General features: G+C 42.0%; 1 protein-coding gene across 1 annotated transcript in view; it reads left to right on the top strand.

Annotated features, from left to right (window-relative positions):
- USP19 (ubiquitin specific peptidase 19) overlaps positions 1-20,850 on the top strand; it is a 3,461,697-nt gene that overhangs the window by 230,164 nt on the left and 3,210,683 nt on the right. The window contains exon 3 of the mRNA XM_044078491.1: positions 1,901-2,392. Within this exon, the coding sequence (XP_043934426.1) occupies positions 1,901-2,392 (492 nt within the window). The remainder of the gene's footprint in view (positions 1-1,900; positions 2,393-20,850) is intronic.

Below are 20,850 nucleotides of genomic sequence, written 5' to 3' on the forward strand. Positions count from 1 at the left end.
GCCGACAGTAGATAAACTGATGCCGACAGTAGATAAACTGATTACTAGAGTGCCAGAGTTCCTCTGGGATGACTGTTTATTCTTTCCCTTTCACACAGTATTGGTCACTTAAGGACACCTCTGTTCTGGGGTGGGGGGTGAGGCTCAGGAGAATGGTCCAAGGGATGGTCCAGTGAATGTTGATCGACTTAGAGCCAAACTTCACATCAGCATCCTGGATAATGAGGGCTGGTCCTTTCAGGACTGTTTTCCTCCAGCGTGATAGTCAGTCACTCAGGTGACATGTTGGTAGTTTGGTACCTCAGCAAGCATGGGGCGAGGACCCAGATCCATATCCCCTATGCTGAGAGGCCACAAGAATGTGGCAATGGATGATATCTTCTTAGTGTTTTCTGATAGCAGCACACATTCCAGGGCCTTGCAGAAAGATTCAGCAGATGTATTCTGACGCCTCTACAGTAGTCCAAGCTTTCCGCTGCTGAGGCCAGCCTTGGTACTCCCTTTTTGATTTCTTGTTAATTACCAAATTCAGCAGCTAATTTGCTCTCTACCTTTCTCTTGGTTAGTCACTTAGGGATGTGTATGATCTGTCAGTGACTCCTCTCTGCCATTCCTCCTTTTCTACCCCCAATCACAAAATTTTTACAGAAAGATTCTCTGTGTAAGCCTGCAGTTATTCTATGTAACATTCTGGACCAGTTGAATATAGCTCCCTTCACTCTGGCCTCATCTGAAGAAGCAGTCATGGTTTCTAGATTCACAGCCAGATTTGTTATCTCACTTGTCCGTCGAGTCAGTCAGTCCCTCAAGCTGAGTGTGTAGTTTCTCCAGTTCGAGTAATTGTCTCTTATCCCTTCCTTTCCTTCATGGTTTCCTCATTTCAAGTAATGGTCTCTGATCCCTCATTTTCCTTTGTGGTTTCTGTAGTTCAAGTAATGGTCTCTTGATTCTCCTTATTTCATAAAGAGTGCTCCAGGTTCTGCAGACTTCTCAAAGAATATTCTTATAGATCTTGAGAAGAGAATATTTGAGACTTTTCTGCGCTTGGGCCTGTAGCCAGGGACTGAACTCTTTCTGCCTCCATTCCCTCAATTTTTCTGTTACTTTTGTTCACTTAGATGCTCTTCTATTTCCAGTTACTCTGCACTTAACATGCAGTTACCTGCCATCTCCAACGTTCACACAGAATTTTCATCTACCTCTCGCAGTGCAAAAACTGTGCAGAGCTTTCCTCAAGTGGACATTCATGTTCTTTCTCCCATCCAAAGACTTGGTGCAAGGTGTTTAAAATAACTTTGTCCATCAAGCTTTCATGATGTATAACCTTTGATTACAACTTAAAAAACATGCCCTAAAGGCAGGTCAATATCCGTATTTACTGCCTTCAAAAACTCATTTAGTAACGTTTGTGTGGCAGCACTTTGGTTTACATTTCATACCTTTTCCAAATATGTTTGTTCACTTCAGTAACTGATTCCTCCACCCACATGCTCACTGTTCAGAACTAGATGGACCTAATAGACTTATCTTAATGCATATTCTCATACATAGATTCCACTCCAATATTCTTTAACCATCTTTTACTGTTCTAAAATAGCAGCATACTTGATTTTTGGGAGGGTAGGAACTGATGTATTATGGCAGCTAGGAAGGAGCTTGAGGTTTGAATGAGAGAGTTGCATAACAGTAGTTGTGAAGCATTTGTGTTCTGCAACAGTTGAAGCAGATTGGCTCGGGGTAATAAGGATCCAGTGTTTTGGTAGTGTATAACTTCAGTGTGTTATCACTGAACAGTGCATTACTTTGATACTTCTGGTAAAGGTTTCCTTCTGTTTAGGTATTGAAGTTAGTCGTCATATTAAAAAATAAAGTTTTATTTTGTTCATTTTCTTCTCTGTAGAAAAAGAGAAAAGGGAATGACCAAAGAAACGTGACCCTGCAGAAACCTATTATAAAGGATAAAGCTATACCAAAAGAAAATGTTGTAGAGCAAGGAAAATCTGAAGTTGTTCAACCAAAAAGAATTAAACAGGACCAGGACTTCAGACTGACTGTTATGTCAAAAGGTCATGAAAAAGCAGAAGAAATCTCTCGCCAAGAATTCATTCAGGAAGTACCAGCAAAGTCTTTGGCCATATTGGAAGGGTCAGTTGAAGAGAATGTCGAACCTACCATCTTGACTAGAACTGAGGAGGTGATAGAGGTTACTCCTGAACTAAAACCCAGCCTTTCAGAGAATGTTGACTGCAGTACTGTACACTATACTGAGGATAAGATAAAGAGCATTGGAATGGATGAAAGGGAAAGGATCTCGGAAAACATGGAGACTGCAGAGTTGCAGGCAAAATCTGTATCAATTACCACAGAACCACAAACGTCTGAATTAATTGAGGTAAGAGATGTTACTTTTGACGGTTTAATTTAGAAATGGATTGCATCTATTTGAATGTTTTGCTTTCTCTTTCAGGCATAAGGGATACTGTGTCACTGAGTGATCTTTAAACCCTACTCTAAATCTGCTCCTTTGTCAATTGAAAATTTCTTTAGTTGAAGGATCACCTCTGTGGCCAAATCTAATTTACTTTTGTCATGATTATTGGCTAATTAGATTTTGATGAAGAGTAAAATGCAGATTAACTTGAGAGTTCATATTTGTTTTTCTCTTTAATTTGATAAGAAGAATCTGTCTGAAGTGTATGCCTTAAAAAGGTACACACCAAAGTGGTGACTAACTTTTTACATTTTTCTGCCATTTCTTCCTACAAGTCATTTTAAGCGTTCAGTGATCACCTTATCTGGAGTAAGGCAACAGTATGTGATGGTTCAACTCCGACAACAGGAACCACAGGAATCTCAATGTACACTGTAACCACTTTTATTGAATGACAAGTTGACCTAAGTTTTGTCTCTATATCACAGACTTCTTCAGAACAAATGCTCCCATGTAACACACTTCCATGTGAGAGTGTTCAATCTCGCCGTTTGTTCTTACACATGGGTTCGGAGCCAATCCTCGGCTCCGAGTCGGCCGCTTAGCAAAGCTCTGCATCGAGAAGAAGCTCGAGACCAACCTATCTCCCACAATCCCCTCTGCCCTTACCCCAGATCTAGTTTGCCGCTGCAACTGATCACATCATTTGAAGAGCTCTGAGCCAACTTCAGATAAGATTTACCTTTTTTCTTCAAAAAATTTTGATCTAAAGTTATTTGATTGTGACACTTTTTAGTGTGTGTGTGTGTGTGTGTGTGTGTGTGTGTGTGTGTGTGTGTGTGTGTGTGTGTGTGTGTGTGTGTGTGTGTGTGTGGGTCTTCGGTTGTGATTGACTAAATCTTTAGTGTTTTAAAACAGTTTTGTTTAGTTAGGATCCTAGGGCCTACCCCACTCACTAAATTTCGGATTTGACTTAAAGTTATTACTTCAGAACATTATTTCTTGGCCTTTGGCTAAGATTAAGTGTATTGGTTGTAATTTCACTAGTTATTGTGACTTCTATGACATGTCTGACAAGGTTAAGTCAGGTTTTAAGAGATGTCAGTGCAGACAGAAGATGTCTGTCACAGACAACCATAGCTCCTGTGTCTACTGTCTTGGCCCCCTCCATCTTCAGGAGGACTACTCCATATGTCACTCCTTTAGTGGAAGGGTCATGACAGATAGGCGCAGGAAGCTCATGGACAGGGGTCTTCTGAAGCCTGCTTTTCAAGAGGCTTTAGATAAGTCAGACCAGACTTCTAAATCTTCGAAGGAGTCGAAGACTTCGGAGCCTACGTCATCGGCTCCAAGTTCTTCTTTTAAAGTTCGTTCATCGGTTCCACAGGCTTCGGGGCCAAGTATCGAACTAGTGTCTGTCACCGAGCCTCGAGTCTTGGAACCGGTGACAGAACTGCCACCTCTGGCTCTTTTGAGGTCGGCACCGTCTTCGATTTCTTCGCAGACTTCCAGGCCCCTCATCGACACCGACGTAGACAGTGTGGTGCAGAAGCTGATGGAGAACACTGCCCTGTCCAAACTTATTGCAGTCTCCTCTCAGTTGGTGTCGAGACTCGAAGGCCTTCCCTTGTCTCCATCTGATCCTCCTCCGAGGCCTGTTCAGCCCTCGGAGCCAGGAGACGCTGATTTGTTGATTATAGAGCCCTTGGTGCCAGAACCGTCCCTTTCTCGGTCGGCACCGTTAACCTCGACTCCGTCGGAACCTCTCCCGGACTCGCGGAGCTGACTATCTATCCTTGGTTCCAGGACCGAGAGCCGAACCGATGTTTCGGTGCCGACTCTCCCTCTCGGTGCCTCGGCACGGATCACCTCGGCTCCATCCTCGGGATCGGTGCCCTTGGCTTCTGCGTCGGAGTTTCCTCCACGTTCTTCGGAACCGGGGGATTCCTCGGCTCAGGGTCCGGGGGCCTTCGATCTTATGAGGAAAGGTATTGTCTTCCCAGACAACTACCTCAGCAGAAACAGCGTCTCCCTCCCATAAAGGCCCGTTGTCCTCTTCTGCACCTATGGCTAGTCAAAATCGTCGAGCACCAGTGTCTCAGCCGCTCCCAGAGGGAGCCCCCTCTTCCTCGGAGGCTTCATCGAATGCCCCCCCCCCCGAGGAAGTCCCGAGGAAAAGATTGTGTAAGAGGAGGCAGTTGGATTCTCCACAAGAGTCCTTAACATCGGACACTGACTTGGATGAGTCAGAAGGGTCCCCAAAATCACCCTCGGAGGATGTCTCCTTTTCTGACATCCTGGAGATCCTAAAACAGAGAGGTGATTGGCAAGCCCTACCCCCTTCTGAGGATGAGTCAGTCTTGCTGAAGGCATTCGGTGCTCGCCCTTCTTCCTCCTGGGTCACTCCGCCCTTCGATGAGTTGATGGATTTGATTGCTCGAAGGGCATGGGAAACACCTGACACAGTGGAGCCAGTTCCCAGAAAGCCTAATAAGTATATTACGGCCCCTCAGGATAAGGCATACCTCACAAAGGGAGTTCCAGTGGACGCTATGGTGGTGGCAGCTGCCACTAAAAAGGAGATGTCTGAATCTTCCTCATCTGTCCATCCGCCTAACAGAGATTCTAGGACCATGGACAGGTATGGGAAGCGCATTTTTAGTTCAGCGACTTTTTCCATGCGATCGCTGAACTATTTGACACATTTCACACGTTTACAGAGGGATCTAGTCAAAGAGTTGGGAGATACCCTCCAGGGTACTACAGATGCTGCTGTCGTGGATAAGGTTACAGCACAGCTCAGTACCCTTATATCTATTGTAAACTCGTCCATGAGGCTCATCTCGTATGCAGCCGAAGGGTCGAGTAGGGCTGCGGCTTCAGCGATTGCTCTCCGTAGACAATCCTGGATGCGCTTATGCTCCTTTGCGGAAGCCTTCAAGTCTTTCTTTACTAACGCCCCTTTTGATGGTGCCACTCTCTTTGGCCCCAAAGTAAAGGAGACTCTTACCCGGTGTGAGCAAGAGGGAAAGACTCTGTCTGCTGTCGGAGTCCGTTTTTCCACCCCATCCAGACCGTACCCCAAAGGGCAATGAGGTGGAAAAATGTGGTTTCGTAAACCCCAGGGTTCTTTCCCAAGCACACAGGGTGATGCCCCCTCCAGAGGCAGGGGGGGGAGGGCAGAAGTGGAAGACGTCGCCCTGTCGGCAGAGGGGGTCCGCAAAACCAAGGCGACAGGGATACGGTCCCTGGGAAGCCTTTCCAGCACTCCTGAAGGGAGGCCCGACTGTCCTGCTCTGGAGGCAGTCGGGGGTCGCTTAGCTTTATACCCTCAGGCCTGGCAAAGTCTTACCTCAGACAGATGGGTAAAAAGCATTATTACCAGAGGTTACAAAATTCCATTTGTATTCCCCCCGTTACCGCAGAAAAGATTCCCAGATGTACCGCCCCATCTGTGAGAACCTGCAGCGATAGAAATTTCAAAGCTGCAAGAAAAAAAGAGTCATCCAACCAGTCCCGGTGGACCAAAGAGGATTCGGAACTTACTCAAGGTTCTTTTTAGTTGCAAAAAAAGACAGGGGACTGGAGGCCAATTCTGGACCTAAGCAAGCTCAATACCTTTGTCAAGAAAGAAAAGTTCCGGATGGTCACGCTTCAATCGATCCTTCCATTCTTACAGAAGGACGACTGGATGTGCTCAATAGATCTCAAGGATGCATACTACCACATCAAAATGGCCAGAGCGTCCAGGGATCTCTTGCGCTTCAGGCTGGGAGCCAGTCACTGTCAGTTTCGGGCACTGCCCTTTGGTCTAACCTCAGCCCCCAGGGTTTTCACCAAATGCATGGCAGTGGTAGCGTCTTACTTGAGACGCCTAGGATTCCGGGTGTTTACGTATCTGGACGACTGGCTCCTTACTGCCACCACTGAGCGTCGACTGATACAGGCCAGGGATTACACACTCGACCTTTGTGTTCAACTCGGAATTTCCATAAATTTCGAAAAATCTGCATTACAGCCGTCACAGCATATTTCATTCATAGGAGCAGATTTGGATACCCGTTGCTTGCTTCTAAGACTTCCCCCAGAAAGAATAGCCTCTCTACAAAATCACATATCTCTACTCCTGTTGTCCAAGAAATCCCCGGCCAAACTGGTTCTAAAAGTCTTTGGACTCATGTCAGCTTCCCTCATTGCAATACCCTTGAGAAGACTGCACATGAGAGTTCTTCAGTGGCTGCTATTCGCACAATGGTCGTTCCAACAGTTACCGCTGACACACGAAATTCACATCACAAACACCTGCAAGACTCACCTGTCTTGGTGGCTACAGAATTGCAATCTAATCGGCGGCCGGCCGTTTGTGCTACCCACTCCAACAGCTACAGTGACCACGGACGCTTCCCTGATAGGGTGGGGGGGGCATCTTTCAGGGACAGACAGTCCAAGGCGAATGGACCAATCTAGAGTACAACCTGCACATCAATGTTCTGGAGATGAGGGCAGTGTTTCTAGCGTTGCAACACTTTTCTCCCCTTCTACCTCTAGGGACCATTGCAGTTCAAATGGACAACATGTCCGTAGTCTGGTACATAAACAAGCAAGTGGGAACCAAATCTTACCTGTTATGCAGAGAGGCCATGAGAATTTGGCAATGGGCAGAGTCCACGAGTCGCTTTCTGATAGCAATGCACATCCCGGTGTTATCCAACGTCATAGCGGACAGGTTGAGCAGAGCCATCCTGTTACCTCACGAGTGGTCCCTCAAACAGACAATCGCGGACAGGATATTCCGCAAGTGGGGCCAGCCTTGCTGCGATCTGTTTGCGTCTCCAATGAACGCCAAATGCAGAAGCTACTTCGCCCTATTACCCCCGCCAGGGGAAGTCCCCAGGGACGCTCTGATTCACGATTGGCCCCCGGGTCTCCTGTACGCCTTCCCCCCTATACCTCTGATACCGAGATTTCTCCAGAAAGCCAAGAATCTGGAAAGGACTGTAATTCTCATTGCCCCATTCTGGCCTTGTCAAATTTGGTTTCCCTTTCTTCAAGCACACCAAATACGGGAGCCCTGGATCCTGGACCCGGAGCTAGATCTACTGACCCATTCATCAGGGGCTCCCCACCCGTCGCTCCTGTCCCTCAGATTAGCAGCTTGGCTGCTCCGCTTCCCTTCTTAGCCAGGTCTGATCTTCTTTCTCCTGCGGTTCAGAACATTCTAGTAGCCTCTCATAAAGCTTCCACTACAAAAATTTACACTAGTAAGTGGAAGCGTTTTGTATACTGGGCAACTGCACAACATTTAGATCCCTTAATAGCCCCACTAGACAAAGTTTTAGAGTTTCTATCCATGCTATTTCACCAAGGAGCTTCTCCTGCCACCTTGAGGGTTCAATTGGCTGCAATTTCAAACTTTCATGTAGGAGAGAATGGAGCACCTATTATGACTCATAGGCTTTGTAAGGCCTTTCTAAAAGGATCCTTTCATATTAGACCACCAGTCAGGTTCCCTACAGCTTCGTGGAATCTAAACCTCCTTTTATCCCAATTAATGCTACCACCTTTTGAACCAGCCTCTTCCTGTTCTTTAAAGTTCTTGTCCTGGAAAACTCTCTTTCTAGTAGCTATCACTTCAGCCAGACGAGTGTCAGAACTTCAAGCTCTTTACATTAAGCACCCATATTTAATTTTTCATCCGGATAGGGTATCCTTACGCACCAACCCTTCCTTTCTTCCCAAGGTTTGTTCAGTCAACAACATTAATCAATCCATTGAACTCCCCACATTTTTCAAAAACCATTCCAATAAGCTGGAATATATGTTACACAAGTTGGATGTTCATAGACAACTCAGATTCTATCTAGATAGAACAAAGGATCACAGAAAAGCAGACCAACTCTTTATAGCCTTTGCGGATAACAAAAAGGGCATGGCAGTGACGAAGCGTACTCTCTCCAAATGGCTATCTGATTGTATTACTTTTGTTTATACTGCTACTGAGCAGAGTTTGCCCACCAAACCGAAAGGACATTCTACTAGATCAGTCTCTATACATCTCTGGCTCATGCGGCCCGCCTACCTTTGGATACTATTTGTGCGGCCGCCACTTGGTCTAAACCACATACGTTCATCACTCATTACAAAGTGGATAGGATTTCCAGGGACAGGGCAACCTTTGGTTCCACTGTGCTCAGGAACGTTCTTCCGTGAGTCTCTCAGGGTCACGGAGCTAGGGACGCTACCCATGTGTAAGAACAAACGGCGAGATTGAACACTCTCACATAAAGAAGTTATGTCCTTACCATAACGTTCCATGTGGAGTGTTCATCTCGCCTTTGTTCTTACATTCCCACCCTCCCACCCTCAGGTCAGGAAGAACATCCGGTTTAGAGGTCTGGTTTGGCTCTCCCGCTACTGATTTCTCTCTGCTGTTGCTGCTGTTTTCAGCTACGCCCTGGTATGTATGTATGTATGTATGTTTACATTCCTGTTGCTGGATCTGGTATTGTTTTGCAAACTAGATCTGAGGTAAGGGCGGAGGGGATTGTGGGAGATAGGTTGGTCTCGAGCTTCTTCTCGATGCAGAGCTTTGCTAAGCGGCCGACTCGGAGCAGAGGATTGGCTCCGAACCCATGTGTAAGAACAAAGGCGAGATGAACACTCCACATGGAACGTTATGGTAAGGACAACTTCTTTTTATATACCCACCCACTTCAATTAAAACATTCAATTAAATGATTAGTTAAGTAATTGTTAATAATTCAGTTAAATATTTGAATAATCTCTCCATTTACATAAAAATATAATAAATTAATAAACTCTCTAAGTACATAAAATATAGTGAATAAATAGGTACATACAATTGTTTCATACATTTAATACCTGTTGCATTTTAATTAAAACTAATTAATGTTAAAAATGTTGAAAAAAGTTTAAAAAAAGTATCTAACCAAACAATAAATTCACTATAAACACCCAAAGGTGTTTGGTTTTAAATCATGAGAGCACCAGGATAAAATTCATCACTAAAATGTGTTTCAAGGTGCTGTACCAAAACTTCCATATAACAATTTAATCTAAAAATGTGTGTTAAGATGCACTACTTGGCCAGCACTTTAACCTAAAATGTGTTTTAACTTCAAAATGGGAACTATACTTATACTCTCATTAATACCTGGGAAAATGGTGGCATCCAGCCTTAATTGCCACTTCATTTCACAGATGTCCAAATGCACATTGAGAATGCCACCTTGGTTATCCTTTCTAATTTGCTGAATGACACAAAACTTGAAATCGTATCCTGGATTTTGCCCAATATGTCTGGCTAATGCGTTGGTACTTTTCATATGCCTGATGTCTAAAACATGTTCACTAATTCTTTCTCGTATACATGTTTTCCCTATGTAAAATGCGGAACATTGACCACATTTTGCTAAGTAAACCACATTTTTGCTGTAACAATCGAAATGCCCTCTGATGTAAATAGGCACTTCTGTTATAACAATTTTTACTTCCAGTAGCTAAAATATACCTGCATATACCGCATCTTCCACATTTAAAATTGCCCTTTTGTCGACTTGTACCAATGCTATTATACTGGGTTTCCATCTCCAATAAATCTTTAAAAGAGTTGTCTTTTCTAAATACATTTTTTGGGGGTGTCCCTATTTTACTACTAACGTTACTATCCAATTTTAACAGTTCCCAATTTTTCTGTATAATGTTCACTATATGTTCTGTCATAATTATATGTTGTTATAAAATATAACTGCTCTTTTTTCTGTTTTCTGTCTCTTTGTGTACTGTTCATTTGCAAGGTGTTTCCCATAGTCCCTTTATTTGTTTTTAGTATAGCCTCGTAGATGCCATTAATTCTTTTGTAGATGACTTCATCCCTGATGGACTTGCATAATGCAACAGGGTACCCCCTTCTAACTAACATTTTCATTATGAATTCTAACTTTTCTATGAATTCCTCATGTTCTTTTCCCATTCTGGCAGCTCTAACCATTTGGCCTTTTACCATTGCTTTTTTCTGGTGGCTAGGGTGCCAGCTCTGGTAATTTAAATAAGAATTCGAAAAGATGTCCTTCCTATAAATTCCTGATAATAAACTACTTTTTTCTTTGTCAGCTTTTAAGTTGACATCCAAATAAGATAATTCCACACAACTAAATTCGTAGGTAAATTTGAGAAACTCCACAGTGTTATTAATGTATTATACAAATGCTTTTAAATTTTCAAGACTTCCTTCCCAAATTATAAAAATGTCGTCCAAAAAGCATGTGTATTGTTGGATGAACTTGTTACATTCACTGGAAAAAACATATTCCTGCTCCCAGAAAGACATTACATAGTTGGCATATATGGGGGCACAAGCAGCCCCCATTGCTACTCCAGTAACTTGCTTGTAAAAATGGCCTTCAAAAAACATGAAGTTCTTTAAGACAGTTTCCATAAGTGTCACAAATACATTTATGCGATCCTGTTCATAGATGCCAATTTTTTACTAATTGGCTTTCCAGCCATTCCAATCCTATTTCATTGGGAATGACTGAAAATAAATTGCATACATCTATGGTAAGAAGAATGGTATGTTCTTTGATGTTAACTCTATTTAACTTATGTAAAAAGTGCCAGGAATCTTTTTTTATGTATTCAAATTTTGTCAGCCCTCTTTGCAAGTGATGGTCAAGATACTTACTAATAAAACATGTTTTACTTCTTTTACCGTCAACTGTAGGTCTAAACTCAATATTATTTAAACCTTTATTTAGTTTGGGTATACCAAATATATTACTAATCATGGGATAATCATTTTTCTTATAGTTGTAATCTATTTCATTTATCTGCCCTTAAAATAATAAATTGTCTATCTAGAAATCTATTTTGGAATAAGCCACATGAATTTCATTTATAGTGCTTTCTTCATAGGTGTCCTCTGCCAGCGTATTAAACATGTGGCCTATGTAGTCATTCTTGTCCATAATTTCCATACCATTGCCTTTGTCCGGCTTCATAAACCGAATACCCCTGTCATTTATAAAGTTTCCTAATAGTTTTTCTTCATCTTTGGTTAAATTACTAATACCATCGCTATCGCTGAAACTTTTTTCTTTTTCATGTGTTCCCTTATATCCAACTCACATGCCCTCTCAAACAAGGCTACCATACTGTTAGAAGTGGGATTGAATTTGCTTGGTTTTCTCAAGGTGCTCACATTCTGACCACCATCTTCAGCAAACCACATTCTAATGTTCATTTTGCGAGTTAACATTTTTAAATCTGTTAACGTTTCCGTTAGCTTACCTCTCCTACCTGGAATAAATGTAAATCCCTTTGACAGTAATTCGGCATGCTCTACCCCAAAATCTTTGCTAGAATAGTTATACACTTTATAATCCCCATACATATTGGAAATTATAACAGGGTCACTGAACGCTGAAAAACAATGTACTCCTTGTATGACATCTATAAGCTCAGAAATGTTATCAAATTCAGCGTTATCGCTGATACTAAAAAAGTCAACAATGGTATTGTCCACACTCTTCACATACCTGACGCAAATTTGTTAGAAACCACCATTTCAGTGCCATTTAATAGATCAAGCCAAGATCCGGTGCAATGAAGGTTATCCAAAGTAGGCACAGTAAGCAAGTAGCAGTTGATAAAGTAATACGGGTTTATTATTTAATAAGTAAGCCTCCAACAACGAACATCAACGACCAACAAACAAATTCCTTTAGATATAAAGTGCAAACATTAAGCGCTTTCGTCTCCACACCGGGAGACCTCTTCAGAATAACTTTACAAAAATCAAGTTTGCCTTATATACATCTTGCTCTGCCTCATTAATCAATTAGTTTGTCAATTAACTAAATTGCTGCTGCATTACAATCTTATTCAAGCAAAGTTAACCAAGTGAAATTTTCTTTGGCTTGAATGAAATAAAATAAAGTCCTACTTAACTTAATAAAAAATTCCTCCTTCTAAAGGGTGCTCGGCCTGTTGAAAATTGTAATTACAATTACTACGTTGTGTTGTCATTTCCTGCCCAGTCCGCTCATCCTCATTGGTAGTTGCTCTTCAGTTACCATGATTACCCCTTGATAATGGATACACCCTTTTGTTACGGTATTCGTCTGTGTCCCTTGACGTTTTGTGCAGTTTCCTCTGAAAAATGGTGTTGCAACTACTGTCAATACTGCTTAACGTATTTCTGTAATTAGTTTGATAGTGCCCAAAGTTTGTCACTCAAAATAATATCATTTTCTTGCTCCAGTTCACTCATTTGCCGGGCTGTCACCTGGTCATTATATTTCATCATAATTTTCATTAGCTCCATACCTGTCTGATCAAATAACTGGTGCACCTCTTCTGTCATTTCTCCATTTCCTTCTATACCATTTGGATATCTCCATAATCGCAAGCCTCGTGGCACCAGCCCTAATTCTATATTTCTGGGCAAATACCCATTTTCCATTTGTAATTTTTTCATTCCATACAGCTTCCTTTCAAATTCCTTCAAGCACTCAGTTAAAGTCATGTTCACTCTAATAGCCGTACCTGCTTTGCTGTTGGAGTCTTGTTGAAAATTAAAATTGTTGGTCTTCCATTGTACTTTGTCAAATTCCACTTCCATATCGGAAACATTACCAGTCGTAGACCTACCCCCGTTCTGCACTCGTATTCCAGCATTCGCCTCATTAAATTCAGATACAGGGGTATTGACACTAGGAGTGGACTGAGTTAAAGGAATACCCAAGCTGCCAAAAATGTTGTTAGTACCTGCAGACTGCTGTTGGTCTACCAGCGATTTTTTTATGAATTTTATCCTGGTGCTCTCACACGATTTAAAACCAAACACCTTGGGGTGTTTATAGTGAATTTAATGTTTGGTTTGATACTTTTTTTAAACTTTTTTTTAACATTTTTAACGTTAATTAGTTTTAATTAAAATGTAACAGGTATTAAATGTATGAAACAATTGTATGTACCTATTTATTCACTATATTTTATGTACTTGGAGAGTTTATTAATTATTTTTTTATGTAAATGGTTATATTATTCAAATATTTAACTGAATTATTAATTATTTAACTAATCATTTAATCATTTAATTGAATGTTTTAATTGAAGTGGATGGGTATATAAGAAAGTGTGTTACATGGGAGCATTTGTTCTGAAGAAGTCTGTGATATAGAGACGAAACCTAGGTCAACTTGTCGTTCAATAAAAGATTTCCAGGGCTTAATGAAGCCATATCTATTGTGCCTTATTTGAAACTAAAATCTGACAGGATATAATTTACCCGTCATTTATTCATAAAATTTATTTTTATTGTCATATTATAATATTGGTTTGGTGTAAAGACAGAATAAAAATCAAAATAAAAATAGAAATAAACATATAAATCAGTTTTATATATAAGAAATATGATTATATAATTCATATATAATTTTAATATTTTAGATAGCATTTTATTGCTGTTCTTAATAGTTGAAGTATCAACTGTTTTGCTATGGTTGTCTTTTTAGAAAATATCACTGTGGTTTTAAAATTTGATTCATCAACTTAATTGTCAATTTGCGTGATTAGTCTTTGTGTATTTAAACCTGTGGGTTTCTTTGACTGTTTGTCTGATGAAGTCTTATTTTGATGAAAACGAGTGGTACACATTGTTGGCGTTTGCTTAGCAATAAATTTCTGTTATTATTATTATCAGTCGAGCCTGGTGCCTTATTGTGAGCTGATAGAATTCCGTATACCTACTCTGTGGACTTGCTTCCGATCATTTTTTTGGATTATTGGTTTTTCTTGTTCAGCATTTGGTGTTCAATAAAAGTGGTTACAGTGTACATTGAGATTCCTGTGGTTCCTGTTGTCTGAGTTGGTCCATTTTCCTTGTCTGGGGTGACTGGTTGTATAATTCGTTATTGGGAGTTAGTATGCAATGGTTGTTAAGAGCATCAGATAACTGCTTAATGGTAGAGTGGCGCAGGCCTTTGAAATAGGGAGTAAAGCCTTGAGCTTGACCACTATTGATCGGTTAGTTATCCAGGCACTAGTATATGTGGCCTGGTAAGGTGGGAGTGACTGGCCAGTGATGGCTCATCCATTCTATGAGGAGGGAGCCATCCCAGTCTTAAGTGACGCCTCACCTCCACTGCAACAGGAAGAGCCAAGATTGCATGCACCAGCCAGATGGCATACACTGTTTAGCTAGTGTTAGAGTGCATCATTTGAGTTGGCATTATTGTTGCTGTACTGACTGCTGTAAAGTATTTTAGTTATTTACAGAAGTCCCCCACACACACATAATCTTGATTGCTGTAGTGAACACTAATATATTTTGGTCTTGCTGATGTCATTCACAGACAAGCACACATTTTAGGTACAAAAACAGGGTAATGGGATTTAAAGGGGGATGTAAAATCCTGGGATAACTGCTTGGATGATGTTTCCTGAAGGAAAAATTGGGAGTAAATGGTTAGCAAGCACAGGAAGAAAAATACATTTATAGCCAACTACAGCATCAGTAACCAGCAGTTAAAGTAATGAGAGAATGTTTACTACAAGTGATACCAGTCCAGGTACCGGTGCTGGATTATTTCTGCTTTGTAGAGCATTGTGTAGATACATACATACTTTCATATAAAAACTTGATAGGCAGCTTAAAATACCTACTGCCATCAGTTTACCAAATGTTTGTATACCTAGTTGTCCATTAAGAAGTCTATTCTCTTTACTTTTTCTTAGTGGAGCAGGAAGCATATCTGGCCAAAGTACCAGCAAAGACACCTCTTCATTGAACAACAGGCAATTACAAGTTCTCTTTCTTAAAAACAAAAAAAAAAAAAAAAAAAAAAAACACTTTTTATATTTCATGCAGGCCTCAACAGCAGCAGTCATGTCAAACAAAAAACAAAAAAAACATTTCTCTGCCCAGTATGCTCTTCAGAGGAGGAGGAATTCTGTATGAATTTGTCCATGAAATGGATTGAATCTCCTTTAGGAATGAGCAGTGATTGTGATGACAAGCAATCCCTTTCTTTAGAGCCATCTCCAGGAAGATGTCTTTGGGAGAAAAGGCATATTTAATGGAGTATTATGTTTGAGTGAGTAAGGACTGTTTAATATATAAAATATGCACACACACACACATGCGCTCACTCACTCTCCATTACCCACTACTGACTTCTAGCTTCCTCCCCTCTCCATTCCTCACTCAACCCACTACTGACTTCCAGCTTCCTGCCCTCCCCATCTACTGCCTGCAGTTACCCATATAACTGTTTTTCATACAGTCCTGATCATATCTTCTCATCAGGGAGTGCAGTTTGTGGTGTGATATGTAGAGCTGGGGAGCAGTGATGCCGTAGAGCTGCAGACTTGGTATTGGGAACCATCTTGATTTTGGCAGGTCAAGATCCCTAACTGGGTGAGTGGCATGCAGTGATATCGGCTCACCTGATATGTGAATCTTTTTACCCATTGTGTAATGTTTTGTCACTCCTCTTAGGAACTTTAGATCCCATGCTGTCTATTTTCATAGGGTTCAACTGATGGGACTCTGATCCAACTCGTATCTGGCCATGGGACCTTCAAACATATGGATCCAGGGCTGTGACTCTTCATCTACCCTTCATCCGTCACTTCCACCCTTTGAATACTTCAGGTCTTGTTTGTCCCCTGATTGAATGGTCATTTTTTTTCAGGGCTTTGATCTCCATCCTTTTGGAGTGACGATAAGTCAAGCTTAATTTTTTGGTATTAGACTTGCATCTATTACCTCTAGTGTTTTTTGTGGGGGATATATATAATATATAATACATATATATATATATATATATATATATATATATATATATATATATAAATAAAAAGTGTGTGTATACACACGCATATATATATATATATATATATATATATATACTTACACACGCACATATATACACACACACATAATTAGATATTAATTAGATCTCTCATGGGTCTTGGGTTAAGATTTGTGTTTGTACTTGTTATTGTGGTTAAGGGTTTTGCCCTTCTGGGCCCCGTTTTCATATATGCGTTAGTGTGCAGCATTTTTTTTTCTTTCTTATTAGGATGTCTGATAACAGTTAAGTGCTTCAAGTGTGCCCACAAAATCCCTCCATAGGACCTGCATACTCTGTGTCTACTGTTAACGAGCAGCCCACTTGGATACCAACTGTGAGACTTGTACCTTGCTTCAACATAAGGTTGTTTAGAACAGGAAAATACAAATTTATATTAAAAGGTCTATTTTCAACTCAACTGAGCTCTTCCTCCACAGTCTGTTCAAAAGATAGTGCAAAAAGAAAAGGATACTCTTATACCTAAGGGAAGCAAGACTCCTGAGAAGGCTGCTGATAAATCTCGTTAAAGGGCTTCTGACATGTTAACCACTCCTGGGTCTGGCACCTAAAATTTCTAGGTCCCTGGATCCAAACCTTGGACATATCTGATCACCACCTCCTCAGTAGAGGTTCTGTCTGGATCCAGTTAACCCTACTTTGTGTTGTCCCATTCTATAGCAACAAAGACTTTCCAGGGCTTCTTTGGTAGTTTGCTCCTCTAGGTCTTCCCATTCTTTGCGGAGCCTACTGAAGCCAACAGTGATAGAATGATAGAGTTTTTTTGACAGCAGATCTATTTAGGGGTCATCTTGGTGTTTTCTCCACAAGTCAACTTGAGAACAGGCCCTTTGACACCTCTACTCAGAATTCTCACCTCGATCCAATCTTTGGACCTGAGACCCACGGATTCGGGTATATCCAGAATGTGGATATTAGCACTGATAAACCTTACTACTTCAGGTCCAACTTTACTTTACTCCCTTTGGACTCTGACATTATCAGATCTGGAAGGGAATCGAAACAGAAACATTTGTGCCGGTGTTGCCTAGGACAGGTCAACTTTGAAACTGTTCAAGCTGTTTGCCTCTTGGAGCCTCGGCTCCAGATAGCTGTGCTCTTATGTCGGCTTCAGTCCTGCGTCTGGCTGGTGCTGAAGGAGGATTTTCATTTTCAATTCCTTCAGATTCTCCCCCCTTCCAGTCTTGGGCTTGGAGTTTGAGGCTGTCAAGAGACCTTTCACTTGGAGAGAAGAGCTGCTTCCTTTCCATTCAGATCCATCCCAACTGCTTTATTTTTCTGTATCCACCTCCGCTTCTTCTCATCGAGGGACATTTGGCTCCCAAATGTCCCAAAAATGTCCCAGGGAAGTACTTGCTCCGAGTTCCCAGTCAGACTGTGATCAGTTGATGTTCTTTGTGTTTCACTGTTGCAGTCATCACATTTGGGTTATAATGCCAGGGCTAGCCCTCAGTCAGCCCGAATACCAGAGGCTTAGTATTTCTGCGTCAGTTGCTGTCACTCCAGGGCTGACATCAGGTCATCAGTGGTATAAAATCAGGTAGCTGACGCCATTACATCACTCTTTCTTGGCAAGGAGCCCGAAGTAGAAGCAGTTACTCATTTCCGAATTGAACTTTGTCTTCTAAAGCTAAGTACCCCATTGGGGATCCTTTTTTCTTGCTCTAACCGATGTCAGGAAAAAGTTAACAATTGTCTCACCTGTGGAAAGCAAATACCACACCGAGACTTCCATTCTTACCTGTTTAGGCCCAGACCATGATGTCCCTCGCTGTCGCTTTTGTGCTTTGTTCAATGCCAGAACTATACGTCATCGGGTCCTTATTGTAGCTAGATATTTTCACTCTCAGTCCTCGAATTCTGAAATAGCTTCGGTAAGCCATCTGATTACCGATCTTCCAAAAACCGTAAGGGAAAAGACAGAGACAGACCGCACAAGTCCAAAACTGCCGATGACGCTTCCGCTAAGCTAGTCGTCAGTTCTCCGGTCCTCAATGAGGCACTTTCACATCCCCTAATGCCCACTTCTGTGGATTCGCAAGCCGCTACCGAGACCCTTTCGGAGTCCGGAATGCCGCAAGACTCTTCGTCGACTAAGGATCCTGCGGATGTCTCTTTCTTGGATGGGTCTGGAGCCGCTGAGTAGGCACCGGCTTCCGAGGAAGTACTTCGCACTACCGATACTCGACATAGACTGACAACTTCTTTTGCGTCTTCAGTTCTTTCTAAAACTACCAAGTTTCTAAGGCCCAGGGTACGAACTACACCCAAAAAAAACGATGAACCAAGCTCAGGCACCTGCTTCCTTCCCTCAGTCTCAAATGCTTAAAATGTCAGAAGACTTTATGCTTATTCGGGGAAGCCAGGCTACCCCTTCCAAAAGGAAAAGACTTGTCTCCAGTAGTTTTATCTGAACAGGAGTCCGATGACTCTGATGCTTCTGAATATGAAGACATGCAACCCCTCTCTGCATATGAGGATTCTGATGCAGAGGAATCCATTCCTTCTGCCTCTCCACTCGACGATTTTTCATTTGTGGAACCCCTTCATACTTTAAGAGAGCATTTCCACTAGGAATGTCAAGACTATCCTCAGAAAAAAGGGACTCAGGGAATTCTTAGATTTACCACAGCACAGACCTTTGGCCATTCCTCCTGTCCTGGATGTTGTGGGCAATGTTTTTATGGAATACAGTTTGACTCCTGACAGGAAACCTGACAGGTACTACAGAGTCCCTGACTCTTACAAATTCCTTTTTAAAAATCCTACTGCTGACCCAGAGGTCATCTCTCAAGGACCTAAAGGAATTAAAACAACCTCAGCTAAGAATCCCACCTCCTCAGACAGGGATTCCCAAGCTTTAGACAGATATTTCTGCTACTGTTGCTGTTAGAGCATTTAATTGTCAGTTCCACATGCTGAAATATCAGCAGCATACCATGGAACTCCTCAAACAAAAAATATCTTCTTTTCCTGCTTGTGCAAAAAATAAAGAATTACAAGCGCTTATGCATTCTGCAAGCCACGTTACTAAGCACACATTGCAATGTGGCTTTGATGCCCTAGAAGCATCTTGCAGGGCAGCAGTCACTGGTTCTGTTCTTAGAAGGCATACTTGGCTTAAGGAGCAGACCTTGCCAGACTATATCAAGTCCAAATTATTGGACGCATCATTGAACAAAGACAATTTATTTGGCACCAAGGCAGAAGAGGTCTTAAAAAAGATGGAAGAAAAAGCTAAATCTGTGCAGACAGTTAAAAACTTCTTACAAGTCCAGCCTCCAAGGTTCAGTAAGCATTGCTCCTCCAGGCACTGGTCCTTTCCTGCCCCCTCCAGGCCAGCTCAGCCCAGACCCCCCCCCCCCGACAGCAGCCCCAGGGAATGCAGAGATTTAAGCAATGGAGTTCCTCCTCTTCAAAAACAGGAAGTGCTAAGCCACCCATTTATGATAAGAACTCAGTGACTTTACACCTCCACCCCTTACCTCTACCCACCTGCTTGTGCCCCTAGGAGGAAAGCTCTCCTTCCATGCAAGCAACTGGGCCTCTATTACCAACACCAATGTGTCCTCAACATAGTGTCCCAGGGATTCCACACTCTGCCAACCCCAAAAGGGTACCCAAATCTTCCTTCAAACCAGTGGGCAGAGGCCAAAAAGCAAGTCCTTTCCCTGCTCTCCATGAGGGCAGTTCATCATCTTCCTGCAGAACAGATAGGCCAAGGTTACTATTCCAGACTCTTCCTGATACCCAGGAAAGAGGGCACCTGGCGCCCAGTTCTTGATCCATCTATTCTAAACACCTTTCTGGTGACACCAAAATTCAAAATGCTCACCCTTCAGCAGCTTCTTCCTATGCTTTCCAAGGATGTATGGTTAGCCACCCTAGACCTAAAAGAGGCCTACCTACACATCCCAATCAGGGAATCATGCAGGAAATATCTACGTTTCATGGCAAAATCTGTGCACTTTCATTTCTCTGTGCTTCCCTTTGGCTTATCCACTGCTCCCAGAGTTTTCACAAAATGCCTGGTTCCAGCCATTGCTTTTTGCAGACAAAGAAATATTCAAATTTATCCCTACTTAGATGATTGCGTGATTCAGGCAGACAGTCAGGAAAAGCTGTTACAACACCTGACCTTTGTAAAGGACCTACTGACCTCCCTGGGGTTTACTATCAACGAAAAGAAATCAAAACTAGTCCCCACATAAAAAATTGTATTCCTGGGAGCAAGCCAGGACAAAGCATCCCAGATGGCATTTCTTACTCCAGAAAAACAAGCCTACCTGACAGGCTACTTCTCTCAACTAGCCACCAGAACCCAGTTATACGTAAGGAAAATCCTGCATGCTCTAGGGTTCATGGCCTTCTGCATTCTAGTCATTCCATATACCAGACTGCATATGAGGAAACTGCAGTGGTACCTAAAAAGCCTTTGGTGTCAACACTCTCAAGACCTGGAAACTGTCATACCAATGATACCTTGTCCAAGGAATGATTTTCTTTGGTGGGGAGCAGCAT

This window comes from Protopterus annectens, chromosome 7.part1 (assembly GCF_019279795.1).
Source record: "Protopterus annectens isolate FY-2018-M chromosome 7.part1, PAN1.0, whole genome shotgun sequence".
Taxonomy (NCBI): domain Eukaryota; kingdom Metazoa; phylum Chordata; order Ceratodontiformes; family Protopteridae; genus Protopterus; species Protopterus annectens.